Source organism: Chinchilla lanigera, unplaced genomic scaffold (genome assembly GCF_000276665.1).
Source record: "Chinchilla lanigera isolate Chin_1 unplaced genomic scaffold, ChiLan1.0 scaffold00024, whole genome shotgun sequence".
Classification (NCBI taxonomy): Eukaryota; Metazoa; Chordata; class Mammalia; order Rodentia; family Chinchillidae; genus Chinchilla; species Chinchilla lanigera.
Window position 1 is genome coordinate 13,343,607 of NW_004955425.1, and position 14,275 is coordinate 13,357,881.

General features: G+C 43.0%; 1 protein-coding gene across 1 annotated transcript in view; it reads right to left on the reverse strand.

Annotated features, from left to right (window-relative positions):
* Positions 1-1,319: 1,319 nt before the first annotated feature.
* Ccdc6 (coiled-coil domain containing 6) overlaps positions 1,320-14,275 on the reverse strand; it is a 99,877-nt gene continuing 86,921 nt past the window's right edge. The window contains exons 13-15 of the mRNA XM_013514770.1: positions 13,463-13,563; positions 6,758-6,882; positions 1,320-5,626 (exon numbers count right to left, since the gene is read on the reverse strand). Coding sequence (XP_013370224.1) covers positions 5,432-5,626; positions 6,758-6,882; positions 13,463-13,563 — 421 coding nt within the window. The 3' untranslated portion in view covers positions 1,320-5,431. The remainder of the gene's footprint in view (positions 5,627-6,757; positions 6,883-13,462; positions 13,564-14,275) is intronic.

Genomic DNA, 14,275 nt, shown 5'->3' on the forward strand with positions numbered 1-14,275 from the left:
CTCTACAAAACATTGAAAGAAACAATGCACACGTACAGTTTATTTACTTACCTGCTGTGTGAGCACTTTAAATCCTGATGTGAAATGACTTCTCTGTTACATGCAACACTGGAGCTAGTGGATGAAGTGAAGACTTGAATGCAGACGTCCTGGGTAATTTCTTGCTCAATACTGTCACCAAGTTATCACTAAAATTCTGCTGCCATGGGTAGACCAGAATGTTTCCAGTTCACTAAATGACTAATCAAATGAAAAGCTCTTTGCATTAACTAATACTAAAAATGGAATATTGATTAAGAGTGAGCCAACTTAAAGTGTGTTGACTTTTTTTTTTTTTTTTTTTTTTGGTACTAGGGATTGAACCCAGGGCCTTCACACTGAGTTACAACTTCAGGTTTTTGAAATTTTTTTGAGAGGATCTTGCTAAGTTGTGCAGGTGAGGCTCAAACTTCTGATGCTCCTGCCTCAGCCTCCTACAATGCTGGAATAACAGGCATGCATCACTATACCCAGTTTGTATTTACTTCTAGGAAGGAAAGGGCTAATTAAATGGTTTGCACATGTAATAAGTTACTACATATTCAAAAAAAATCTAAGCACTGTACACATTATCCTTCCAGAATGGATTCTAACACATATGCACTTACTAAAATACAACTGATAAACCATACACACCCTCCCCTGAATGTGTCAGAAGCACCCTACATATTTCTTCCTAAATGAATAGATACAAAAGGGCACAGTCAATGTCTTATTCTTGAAGCATGACACTGCACTTCTGGCCCAAGTTACTCATTTTGGCAAGGCATATACGTTATGTTACAGGTAAAGAACTTGAGCCCCAGAGAATTTAACCGGCCCAGGGAAAGAACTAATACTCAGGCGTGCCATGGATCTGGAAGCCATTTTTGTTGGACTTAAATTTTAAAAAATAAATACCCTAATATGCCAATTGTCCTGGCCAAAACCTGGACATACACAATGACGTGTCACTTGGTGGGGATGCAACATCCTGAGAAATCCAGCCTTTGGCAATTTTATTGTGCTACCAGCACGGGGCATACCCAGACCGAGGTCAGTCACTCCACCCGACCTCTGGACGCGTTCTGGAGACGTGGTAAAAGTAAGCTGTGTTAGGCTACTGCTGGTAAAACGTGGCCTACTGTTTCAAACTTTTCTTACTTTCCAAAGCAGCCTGCACAGTTCAGAACCTAACTGGACATCTGTTACACCCAACAGGGAAACAATGTTCATTTACCATATTAAAGACCAGGAAAAAAGGAGGAGGAGGGAAAAAAAAGGTTTTCAGGCTCTAGAGGTACATTTTAAAAAATTATCTTTATTTAGGTTTCTGATTCAGCACATGTATCAAAGACTAATCAACATAAAGTAAATAAGACATTAATCAGAAGTCTTACATCTCTCTAAACTCCGACCGAGAATGTCAAGTTGCCACTATCACCAGAACTCCAGCCTAGTCAAGTTGCAGACAAGCTATCATGAACAGCGTACAGTGCGCGCAGATATGCAGAGGCGAGAGGCATGCTAGCATCTGGCTCTCTCCCTGTTGACGTCTTTCCGCCTGGCAGTCCACTTCTGCATTCCAGGCTAAGTTACAAATGAAGTCCAAAGAAGACGTAGGGTCGGTCTGACCAGATACTCTTCTAGAGGAATGTATTCTTAACCTGTTGTGCCCGCAGCCTTGTTTATGCCAGGATGAAGCTCAGATTGAGATGTACAATACAATCTAGATGATGTGCAGACGAAGTCAAAAACTAAAGTTGAGCAGTAACCCGAGTTAAGGCATGAATGCACACACGCACACGTGCACACACACAGCACCCACGCGATCATGAGCAAAGGACTCCTTCAGCTGCCGACGGAGAGGCAACCTGGGCGTGGCAGTTAATAACTGCTGAGCATTCTGGTAAATGCTCCTGGGAAGATTATGCTAACAGCTTTACAAAAGAGAGAAAAGAAGCGGGGGGGATAAAATTAAAAAAAAAAAAAAAAAATCAAAAACCTAAACACCCCTTACTCTCTTACAATGGCTCTTAAGCATGGAACTCGTAGCAGCGTCAATGGCTGGCTCTGGAATAATTTGGAAATAAAAGTTTGTTTTACTCTGTATTTCTTTGGTAGTCATCGCTACAAAGTTTTCAGTGTTGGTTACCTATAAAAAACAAGCACTAGACAGGAGATTGAGTACATAGAAATACTTCTTCTGCACTGATCAAAGTTAAGCTTTCGGAGCACAAGTTTCTATGCTTTTTCTTGCCTTACTGTGCATTCTCTAACAGCAAGGCTTTGTGCAGGGAAAAGTGTGTATCTACCTATTGGAAGGGCAATGCGGGCTCTATCTTCCTACAATTGAACAATGAACAAAGATTCACATTATCGACGATTTCTGGCCGAATCGGTTAGAAGCCAATTACAAAGGCACAGCAGCACTCGTGTCAAAGCCACGTTCAGGTTACACATTCATTCCACGGTCGCTGGTCAGTATATCTCAGGAGCTCGGAATTTAAAACTCCTTCCGATCAAAAGAGGAGTAAGCTCAACTAAATCTTAAATATGTCCATCTGCCAAATTTCTAGAAGTGAGTCTAGAATGCCAGCATGCTTGATGAGAGAAAGCAGTCGGTTCAGAGCCCAGAGGCATCAGGTATTAAGTTAATTTGGTTTTGTAAAAAAGGCATGGTAAGCTGGCGGTAGAGTACTTATCCTATTAGCAGCACAGTGGTAGCCAAGGGTCTCTGTCAGCTGAGCGAGACAGGAAGTGAAGCTACTGAACTTACTGTTGCTCCTACCTGCCTGCAAGGCGGCTGATTTTACAAGGACCTTTCGGGATCAATTCAGGGTCAGCCGGGATGGGTGGGCAACGGAAGGGCAGGAACCCCGCTCAGCTCCTCTGTGAAGCGTCCAATGTAGGCAAGTCCGTTTCCCACAGGTGAGGAGCTTCCTGACTCTTACTGGCTCAGGACCTGACGCTTACCAGTCCCTGGAGGCTAAGCCATTGTCCAGAAATTGTCCTAGCAGGTACTGCTCAAACGCTACAGGCTCCACGTGAGGTCATAAAACACCTAAAAATGACATGATACATCAATTCAAAATAGTAGTGTTTGTTCATCAGCTGTGAATGTCTGCAGAGAGAGGCAACTAGATTTATGTTGAAAAAGTGCAGTTTAAAAGAGCAGTGTTTTGTTTTGAAGTGAAGTGATGAGTCTGGGGGGGGGGCCAGCAATACACTGCCAAAGTCTGAAGGTCAAGAACTTCTCTCTAAAAGGCATTTACTAGGGACTGTTCGCTCACTCCAAGTGCTTCTGCACGCGCCATATGGCAATGTTTGTAACTTTGTGCTTTCAGGAGATAAATAAATTGATAGGAAACAGACAAGATTGTTACATTATAGACTTTCTTGGATACAAGATACCAACCAACAGCATTGAAATCTACAATCTCATAAAAGATTCTTGTAAACATATACCATATTTCTCCTATAAGAGAAACTAAGAACTGTACCGTGAAGGCAAAATTGGTTTGCCTCATTTCAGAGTTCCTTGGAATGGGTAATGTACCAGCAAGGTCAATGAGCTGTCCGAGATAGCCCTGGGTTTGACACGGCCCAGTGTGATATTAAAAACCTAAAGCCTCAGTCACAAATGTCAAACTCCTTCCCCACGTCTGAGAGACGTACTACGGTTATGGACATTACAAACACATTATAAATAAAAATTTTATAGACCAATGATTTCCTCCTAACAATTGAGGATGACATTCTCAGTTTGGGGGTAGAAGCAGAAAGAGGCCAAAAAAAAAAAAAAAAAAAATCCTATTGTTGCTTTTACTCTCAAGTTCTTAAAATGCTAGCCAAACACTATGATCCAGTAACACTTTCTTCATTCTGTTAATTCTTAAATATGCATTTGAAGGCAAAAAATGGGGGCTTTTATACTGTACAATATCAAATATCTACAATGTCATGGTTCCTTATTTTTAGGAGTGTATTCCATAGAGTTAGCTATTAGAGATGGTTGTCACAAAACATGAACTCTTAAAAATTACTGATAAATTAATTTTCAATTCTCTGATTATATCCAACAGATACACGTTCTCATCATAAAATATACATTCTCTAGTAAGTTATTTTCATCCACAGCATATATAAATATGCAAACACAGGTGGTAAAAATCACTGTACTACCAAAGTACAAAACAACTGCTGAGAAACAAAAACAGATGTTGCAAGTGTTTAAGAAAAGAGTGACTCCAGTGTTCCACTTGAAAGTGAAACCACACCATTTATTTGTGCTAAATGAATGGAAGTAATGTATTCAGAATATGCTTCTTTGTACATTGTACTTGCTTATACTGGTTGGAATGAGCAGTCATGAATGCTAAAGTACTACTTTCCTCTACACTTATTTGCTGCCAAGCAATGCAGTACTTTGTGGTCAGTATGCCAAGATATTCCTATAATGTCCATTTCAAATAGTATTTTCTAATCGCATTTTACACCTTTAAAATATTTGTTCAAACTTTATCTCAGGAGAACACAAAAAAGAATCAAAGGAGAAATCACCTTGGTTCTGTTACAATCACATTGCCCTCCGCAGCAGAAATCAAAGCGCACATTCTAATCAGCCATCCAAGCCACTGGTGGGGAGGATACTTACTGGCACATGTTGGAAGGGGCCAGTGTAGGTAGATTAACATTAAGGATAAAGGGAAGAACATCTTAAAATGCAATCATTATCCATCCCATGTATGTGGTGAGGAGTCAGCCACGTGATCTGGTACTTCAGGCTATCTGTTTTACAAGAGATAATGGGTGTTGCTTTACACTGAGAATAGCTTGTAAAAAGTATATCTGTAGAAAGTTCTATTAAACACTAAATCTATCTTGGGCACTGATTCATCTAACTCCCCATTTACACTGAAAGTTAGATTTTCAAAGGTCTGAACTGTAGTGCTGAATTCTTGGTACATCTGATAAACACCATTATAATTGGAGAAGGGGGTAATAACAGCTCAGTAATTTTCTGCAAATTCATGAAAAAAATATAAAAAAGATATCCCTTTTTATTTAATAAACCTAAAGGCCAAGAAAATGAAGCTCGGGGGAGGGCAAGCAAAAATTGCACACTGCTGCTATATTACCAAATACCAAAAGCGGACGTTCCAGCCAGGGAATGGATATACACGTAGATTCAAGTAAAACACTGCTGGGAGAAAGTCATCTGGTTAGTGTTGTAGACCCACAACACCGGCTGCGCTTCCGACAAACATTTACAACACAATGAATAGTGAAGCCTAGATAACCTCAGTGCAAATAAGTCAGATCCAAATATGCCAGGGAAGGAAGCCTTTGGCATTGAGTAGGCGGCTCCATTGGACGAGTCCCAACTTGAAATTCAGACTAAGCACATGCATTAAGGCTGGGAGGAGGGGTGCACCGAATGCTGCGAAGGGGCAGGCTGCGAGGTGGCTGCCGAGGGGACAGTGGGCTGCATGGGCGGCGGAGGAGGAGGTGGAGGTGGCTGGACAGGCGTCTGTGTGTTGGGAGACGGAGGCGGTGTGGGCCGTTTGAATTTGTCAGGACTGTTGCTTCTCCGTGGCGAAGGCCTCTGCAGAGAGAAGAATGGCGGGTCAGTTGGGGGCACAGCTCACTTCCAGCACAGTGCGACTCGGGCTGAGGCTAACAAAACACCAACCAGAACAGACAAGAAACCAGCTGTTTCCTTACTTCTGCCTACTGCCTCCTGAATCGGTCACAGAAACTTAAACCAGTATTTACCTCTTCATCCCCCAAAAAGGCATGCAAAATTATGACAAAGCTTACACTGACCAATCCACCGAACACTACAATGCAAGTTATAAAAACAGTTGTTGTGTCAGCCCCTTAAACTTTTACTGTCAGCTGTGCATCCTCAGTTTCTTCTATCACTCATTTCTAGTAAGTTCTCTATATTCTAAAGACTGCAGGTCAAGAAAGAAGTTAGTACTTTAACACAAAGTCCACGAGCTTCATGAGTCTCTTATTTTTTGTTTCAGAGAATAAAGCTCTTCTTTGTGCTATCTTCTCAATGGAAATACCCTCCCTTCTTTCCAATTTCCTCATCATATTAGCTACATTTAAACTGTTCTTTTCTTCTTTTTTCTTTTTGAGACAGGGTCTTGCTTTGCACTCTAGGCTGGCCTTGAACTCACGATCCTCCTGCCTCAGCCTCCCGAGTGCTGGGATTACAGGTGTGCGCCACCACACTTTGCATAGTTAACAACATGGGAAATTTACAGAAAAAACTCCCTTGAATAGAGTTAGAATCAGGTGTACGTAAGCTTCCTTCCAATTTGAGGAAAGAAAATTATGAGTAAAACTAGAACCAAAGTTGACTTCAGGAAGAATATTAAAGGTTAGTGACCTGTGAAGATGCAGAAAAATATTTTCAGACATTATTACAAGCAACAATAATTCCTTATGGCCAGGAGCTGGCCAGAGTTCAGTCAAGGCATTGGCCAGAGTTCAAATTACATTCCATGAAGGCTGGGGGTTTTTGCCAGCATCAGGTTTATTTATTTTAGAGCAATTTTTCACAGAAAGTGAAGTGACTTTTTCCTTCTGGGAAGGAGTTTAGTTTCAGTACAAGAACTCTGTGTGAACCACTGGGAACTCCCCGCAACATGCAGGTGAATGGGGAAGACGGGAAGAAAGATGCGCGTCTAACTCAGCGCATCAAGCCATGTCCCGCGGCACTTACTGTGATGCCGTGGGACGCTCCCATGTGCTGCACGTGAAGCCCTGGGGAGTTGTAGTAAGACACTCCGGCTCTGGTCAGTGAGGTTGGCGGCGTGAATCCCACCGTGTGGCTGGCATAGGAAAGACCTGGGACAGGAGAATAGATCAAGTATCACTTTAAACCTGCTATCCAGCGCCACCAACCATAGAGGAGGTTTTAAAATACAGAGTCCAAATCATCCACAAAAAGCCAAAACAGACAAAACAAGACCACAAAAACAAAACCAAAACCAACAAAACAAGAAACCCAGGCGGGAGGAGCAGTGGGCTCACGGAATGGTGTGCTGGATGATGAGGAACATGAAGGTCAAGCCCTGGGACAAGCCGAAAGCTCCAGAAGAAATGCACATGTACATAATCAGCTGTTACTCGGCAAGGACACTAAGAGCACGCAATGGGCAAAGGACGATCTCTTCCAAAAACTGTACGGAGAACAGTTGATATCCATACGCAGAGGAATGAAATTTGACCCTTAAGTTACACCGTGTACGAACATCAGCCGATTAAAGACCTCAGATCTGAAACTGTAAACATCCTAGGAAAAAGCAGTCAACACAGTAAAAAGGTGAACTGGAGAGTCGGAGAAAGTATTTACAAACCACTACTTGCTATGGGGTTGATATCTGAGATACAAGGAGGGTTACAGGACAGCAAAGATAACAAACCAAAAGACTTCAACTCAGTGAAAACATGAATAAAGGGGGTGTGTGCATAGCGCAGTGGCAGAGTGCTTGCCTAGCACATGAAGAGCCTCGGGTTTGATCCCTGGTACTGCCTAGAGTAACGAAAAGAGCTGAGGGCCCAAACAGGCATTTCTCCAAAGAACGCGTGCAAGTGGCTGATGGGGATGTGAAAAAGTGCTGGACATCACTAATCATCAGGGAAATGCAAATCAAAACCACAGTGAGATATCCAGACACTCCTGAAAAATAACAGCTTTTTTTTTAAACAAAAGATTAGCCCTTGGCAAGAATATAGAGAAACTGGAACCCTTTTATGCTGCTTACAGAAATGTAAAATGGAGCAGCCACTATGGAAAACAGTATGGAGAGGCCTCCCAAAATTCAAATGAAACTACTATATAAACCGGCAATCCTACTTCCGGATATTTATCCAACAGAGTGAAAATCAGGATCTCAAAGAGATATTTGCCCGCCCATATTCATGGGTATTATTCCCAATAGCCAAGAAGGGGAAACAACCTATCAGTCCATCAGTGAATGGGTGGATAAAGAAAAATGTGGAATACATATACAATGGAATCATATTTTTTAAAAAGTCCTGCCACATGTGGTAACATGGTGAACGTGGAGGACATTCTGCTAAGTGCAATGAGACCATTACAGAAGGACAAACTCCACATGGTTCCACGTGGAATTAAAGAGTTCAACTTACAGAGTAGAACAGCAGTGGATTAGGTAGGAAGAGAAGAAAAGGGAGATAACGAGAGGAGAATTAAGTGGCAAAAAAGGAGTAAAAATCAGATATGAAAAAGGAGAAGAAAACATACACCATCAACAGACAGAACCACTGTGCATGCACGCATGCATGCGTGTATGTGTGTGTGTGTGTGTACACCATAACAGCAAACAAAACTACTGAGAACTCTGCAACCTGAAAACATTCAATATAGGGAACAAAAGCCTATATGGAAATTAGTATGCTGTTTTCTGAAAGTAACATTTAAGGAAAAAGCAACCCACAGCCCATTATAATGTTCTACATAACCTTCATGTAGGACCCTGAAATCACCTGCAAGGTGTTCAGACTCTCATTATTAGACAGGTCTAAGATGGGGTCCAAACAGCCGTACTTTGAAAAGGTCCCCCAAAGGACCTACACCCATGGGCAGTCTGAGCAGCCATGGTCTTTGTAGAGTTAGCCCTGAAGGCTTCACCACTGGGCCATCACTTATTTATCACTCCATGGATCCAGCAGTCTTATAGTTTTGAGTTGCAGCACCTAACAGGAAAGAAAGCTAATACACAGTAGATTCCATGTCAATGAATGATGGGAAGATGCAAACAAAGAAGAAATGTGGGAAAGTTTAGACAGTAACTACCTAAGATCAACCATTCTGTACCCATGACTGGCTATTAGATGCTAAGGCACATTAACTTTACTTACTGCTTTTCTGAATTACATGAAAATAGGAAGCGTTCCTGTACTGTTTTTTGCTTCCATGAAATATTTAGTCACTGTTACGGCTTTTATGTAGATGTCCCCCCAAAGCCTCATGTGGTCATAGGTGGGGCTTTTCAGAGGTGGATCTCTAGGCAGTTGGATCTAGGGTGTGTGCTGCTGGGATCAAGGATGTGATGCTGAGATTGATTCATGGCATGATGCTAGGATTAAGGCTGCACCAACCCGGGTGTGAGTGCTACCCGCACTAAAGGTAGGTAGCCTGGAAAGGATATAAGGGACAGAAAGAGGGCTGCTGCTTGTTGCTTAGCTTCTTTTCTGCCTTCTGCCTGCCATAAACTGTTTCTCCTCTGCAATACCCCTCTGCCATGTTGCTCTGCCCTGGAGCCAGCCAACTATGAGCTGAACCCTCTAAGAACTGTAAGCTAAGTAAATCTTTTCTCTTAACTTTGGGTGTTGGGTATTTTGTCTCAGCAATGAGGACAGTAACTAAGACAGCCAATGAGCCTTTTCCTTCAGGAGTCCTGCCACAGGCTTTCTCTGCACCTTCCATACCCAGCGCTGGGTAAAGGCTTTCTTCTTGACTTGGTTAATGATTACTGATGTTCTCTGACACGTTTTCATCTCCAACTGTAGACATTTCCAAAATGGGGTTCTGGGGCTGGGGATTTAGCTTGGCAGCACAGCGCCTGCCTGGCAAGCTCGAGGTCATGAGTTTGATTCCCAGTACCGGAAAAAAAACCAAAATGGGGTTCAGAGGTAAAACAGACTTCTGGAATTGCGGGACCATTTAAGATGATGTTTACTGGTATCACCAGGGCATCAGTCAGCTGAGAGATGGAAGCACTAAACTACTTCAGGGAAGAAAATGTTAATCCCATTTCTTATAAAAGAATGAACTTAAGAGAAAAGCTATAAAAGTTAACTTTTGTTCCCAAAGAGAATTCAAGAGGTTCAACTCATTTAAAAAACAAAAAACTCCCACTTATTTTCTGGTATTCTGAGGCTAATTTTTCTGAAGCACAATTATGACTGCATTAAGCTCCTAATGAACTTTCAAAGACTATTGCCTACCCAATTAAAAAAAATCTTTTTTTGGCTGCTGTAAAAGATTTCTCCACTTAGTTCTAAACTATGTTCTGATGCTCTAGGTCAATGGTCCTCAACAGTGAGTCTCAAAGTCCTGCCCACCTTACCCCAAACCAAATGAATGTGCTCTCAGGGGAGCTGGCCCCCAGGCAGCCATGAGAAGCACAGCGATAGGACCGCTCCCCACTAGGGACTGTCTGTCCATCTTGTGCCCACGGCCTGGACATGTCTTCCCTTTCTCACTTCCTCCTTCCCTCCAGTGCTAATCAGTGCCTGGCCCCTGCTCTGGGCAGGCAGAGAGTCCCAACTGCTGGACTATCTTGGGTCTTAGCTCCAAGATCGGCGTGAGCAATAGTGGACAAGTCAGTTTACCTTGCTGTGCTTTAGATTCCTTCAGTGACAAATGGGGCTGCTGAAGCTACCTCACATGATTATGTGAGGATGAAATGAGTTTTTCCCTCTACCCAGGCCTTGCTGAAAAGCTCCTAGCGGTCAGAGAACATATCTTACTAATGTTTGTTTGCCCTTATATTCTAATATCATGCATCTCACCCTCTGGTCCAGAATACAACAAATGACAAAAATCCAGGAACATTTATGTTGGAATTCCTAAACTACCAACACTGGCTCACTAAATAGGACAGATAGGCACAACTTAAGGATGGGAACACTTTCAGAGAGATGTGTCCTTGGGCAATTTTGTTATGGTGCAAACATTACAGAGTGTGCTTAAACAAACTAAGAAAGCATAGGCCACTAGGTGATACCTTTGTATACGTGGTCCATCACTGACAGAATGGCATTATTCTGTAATTAACTGTATTTCTTTTATTGCTCAAATTGTTCTAGATTTGGTGTTTGAGGGCTCCTACATTTGTCTAACAGATCCACATCATTTTGTTTTGTGAGCACTTTATTATTTTTTTCATACTAGGAGATGTCCCAAACCTGGAAACACTCATCTCATAAGTAACTAACCTAAGTTCTTTTTACTGGAGACTGGAATTAGAAACCAAGACCTGGGTGCTGGATACGTTCCTGATTATTGGGTGCAGACCTATTTTTACACCGCGTTGCTGCCTCTTGCTGATCTACACACAGCAACACGTGGTAAGTGGGAATATTCTTTTCTTAGGTTGCATAAAAAACAGACAACTGCAAAACTAATTGTTGAGAAATTAACACCCACCCTATGAGTCCACATTTAATCAAGATGAGGATCACTTATAAACTATTCAATGTGTCTTTAGATCAAAATGTTAAAAAGGGTGCAAAATACTCTAAAAAGTTGGTGAAGATGCAAGATTCCCAACATTAACTATAAAAAGAACAGGAGGAAGAAAAACCGAGACGTTTAACATGGAAATGAAAAGTGCGCAGACAGCTTATGTCTGCTAAGGAACTGAATCAATACTCCGTATCACTAAGAACTACAAATTTTTCTAATACAGAGCAAAGTGAAAAGAAAATTGGAATACTTAGGGTCTGCTGATCTACTACACGTAGCACTGCAGTGTGTCAGATTAGAGTGGAAGAGTGCTGCTGGCACATATGTGAGCAAATCCGCTGCGCTGACATTATAGAACTTCAAGTAAGATAAAATCTTGTGCTAGTCTAGCTGCAAGAAAAAAGGAATCTAGATGTATTTATCGCAGTTTAAAGGAAAACCAAATCGGCTACCTATGCAAGCAGCCGCCACCCTTGATGTAGGTCCCACAGAAAGGCAGGCACAGTCAGTGACAGTAACCCCAGCAGGTGGGGTTTTCCTGCAGTCTGTCCACACAGAAGTAATATTCCGAACCAAGGTCTGACATTTGTTTTTCTTTTTATCAATGGCTGCCAACATTCTTTTCAATCAACTTCTTTAGGTTTAAATAAATGAAACAGGATATTAAATTATACTTAATATGGCTCAGTACCCCTCTCAGCTATAAAATAACGCTGCACCTTACTTCTTCCTGACTCCTGCCTTCCTTGTACATTAATAAAGGAGCAGAAGAAAAAAGGGCCTTTCTCACGATAATGAAACCCATGTGCTATTTTGGGAGAATGGGACCCAGCTAGGTTAGCAGCCCTTGGAGAACGTCACAACTACTCGAAAGTACAGAAAGAGATTCAGAAACACCGTTTCTGCATGGACAAGAGGCCACGCTCACTCCGCTCCCCCCGACAGTACGTCCTTCTGGCCTGCAGCCCCCTCTCCTCCTGTCTGCTCTCACACAGGAGAGGGCCGAAGCACACGAACGCTGCCTTTGTGCTTTGGTTACCTTTTGATTGTCTCCTCTTTAAAAACATTTTCTTAACGTCACAGCAGCACAGTGCTGGGCCGGGCGGGACCCCCAGTCCCAAAACACCAAGCCATTTCCATCTTACACAGGACGGAAGGGAACATTAGAGCACTTCCCTTCCACCACCCGTAGGAGTGTCCCTCATTTTAATATTAGAACAGATGAAAAGCAACCTGTTACCCTGCCAGCTCTTTTACTTTACAGCTGCCCCTCGGGGCGGTCACCTCCTTCTATTCTACTATGAACCGCTGAAACCCTTCTCCATCCCTTACCCCTCCAGCTCTGCTTAAAACCTGCTTATCAGCAAGCACAAGAGCATCAGTCTCATCACTTTGGTCGAGATGCAATCTTCCAGCAGCTGCCTTCTCTTTCCACCCCACCTCCACTCGTCACCCGCCCCCTCCTCTGCTTCCTCTTCTCCCTTGCTGGACCATTCATTCACTGCCCTCCTGACTCAAGCGCCCCACACAGGGGTGGTGCTGAGCCAGGGACCGTGCAGAGTGCCTTCCGGGTCTGAGTAAAACAAGCATGCCTTTCAGGGAAAGGCTTCCAAGAGCAAAGCCAGAAGCAGACTTTTGCCAGGCAGAAGATCATTCCCGCTTGTACAGCCGCCATCTGGGGCCAAGTCTCTCTCACCACCCCTGGAAATAACAGGTGGCAGCTCATGCTAAGAAGACACAGCGATGCTCTGCCGTACCACTTCCTGGCAATAAACCTCTGGATCACTGCTTCCTCAATTTTAACATGGGGAAAACAATCTCACCATAATTATTTTAAGGAGACGTGTACTTAGAAGGTGGTAAAAGACTCTCTGAAATCTACCCAAGGATTCCATTAAGTGGCAATTCCATTAAATGGCACACTAAGTTATAACAACCCAGTCAAAGATGCTCTTCCTAAAAAGGCATTTCAGAAACAAATTCCCTTAAGGCTAAATAAATTTTTTTTTTTAAATGAAAAGCACCACCTGGCACTATAACCCTCACGCTTACATTTTTTAAGCCAAGTCTCAGTCTTAATAGTGATTTGTTTTGCACATGATTCCTACCACTGTTAATAAGATTTACAGTGTAGAGGGGCACATGGCAGGGCTGGCTGTTAAACCTACCGGAAACCACTTGCTGAGGTTGCCCAAGAAATATACTCACCGGGTGATATAGGCCTGCTCGAACTTGGAGAAGGTGTGTAAGGGATTGGGCTAGACACAGTGCGAGGTCTTAATCCTTGTGCAGACATCTCATTGAAATACCTTAAAAGAGAGAAGGGGAAAGTATCAGAACTACCTGCATTTACACAGGTCTCAAGAGAGTTCCTGTGTGAAAATGTCTGGAGCTCACATCTTGAGGTAAAAGTCCCGAATGTTTTGAGAGCGAGGCTGGACCTAGAACCATTTGTAACGTGTACTCCTGAGTCACGAGGCTCCATTGTTCAGAAAACCGCACTCTACACTAGTTATGTGTGCCACAGCGGGCTATTGGCATCCCTGAAATCTCTGAAATGTCTACTATCCCTGCTCTACAAGGACGTCTCAGACCCACATGGAGGCCCGGCTATAGAGCTAATGCCATACAACAAAGGACGCATCAAAATCCACTCCCAGTATTCCCAAAATTACCCAGATTGGTTCTAATGGCTACATTTGCACTGTGTGAAACTCAAAACCAAGCCAGCCATCTGAGAACTGCCATCACACAAAGTTTAAGGGTACAAACGCCCATGAACTGAGAGTCACTTGTTTACCAGGAAGTCTTGCTTCCTTAACAAATGCTCACACGTACGCGCGTCCCGGGCACCCCCGCTGGGGCATGCTCAGCCACACTCCGCTGAGTCTGGCTCATTTCTCCACTCGAAAGTCGCAGCAGACCCGAGAGTGCTGATGTGTGATTGCCGGGAACATTAGCTTCCACTCTGCCAACCAAGCAGAGTGCTAATGAGGAGAAATTTCTGCTTGAGCGACTTCC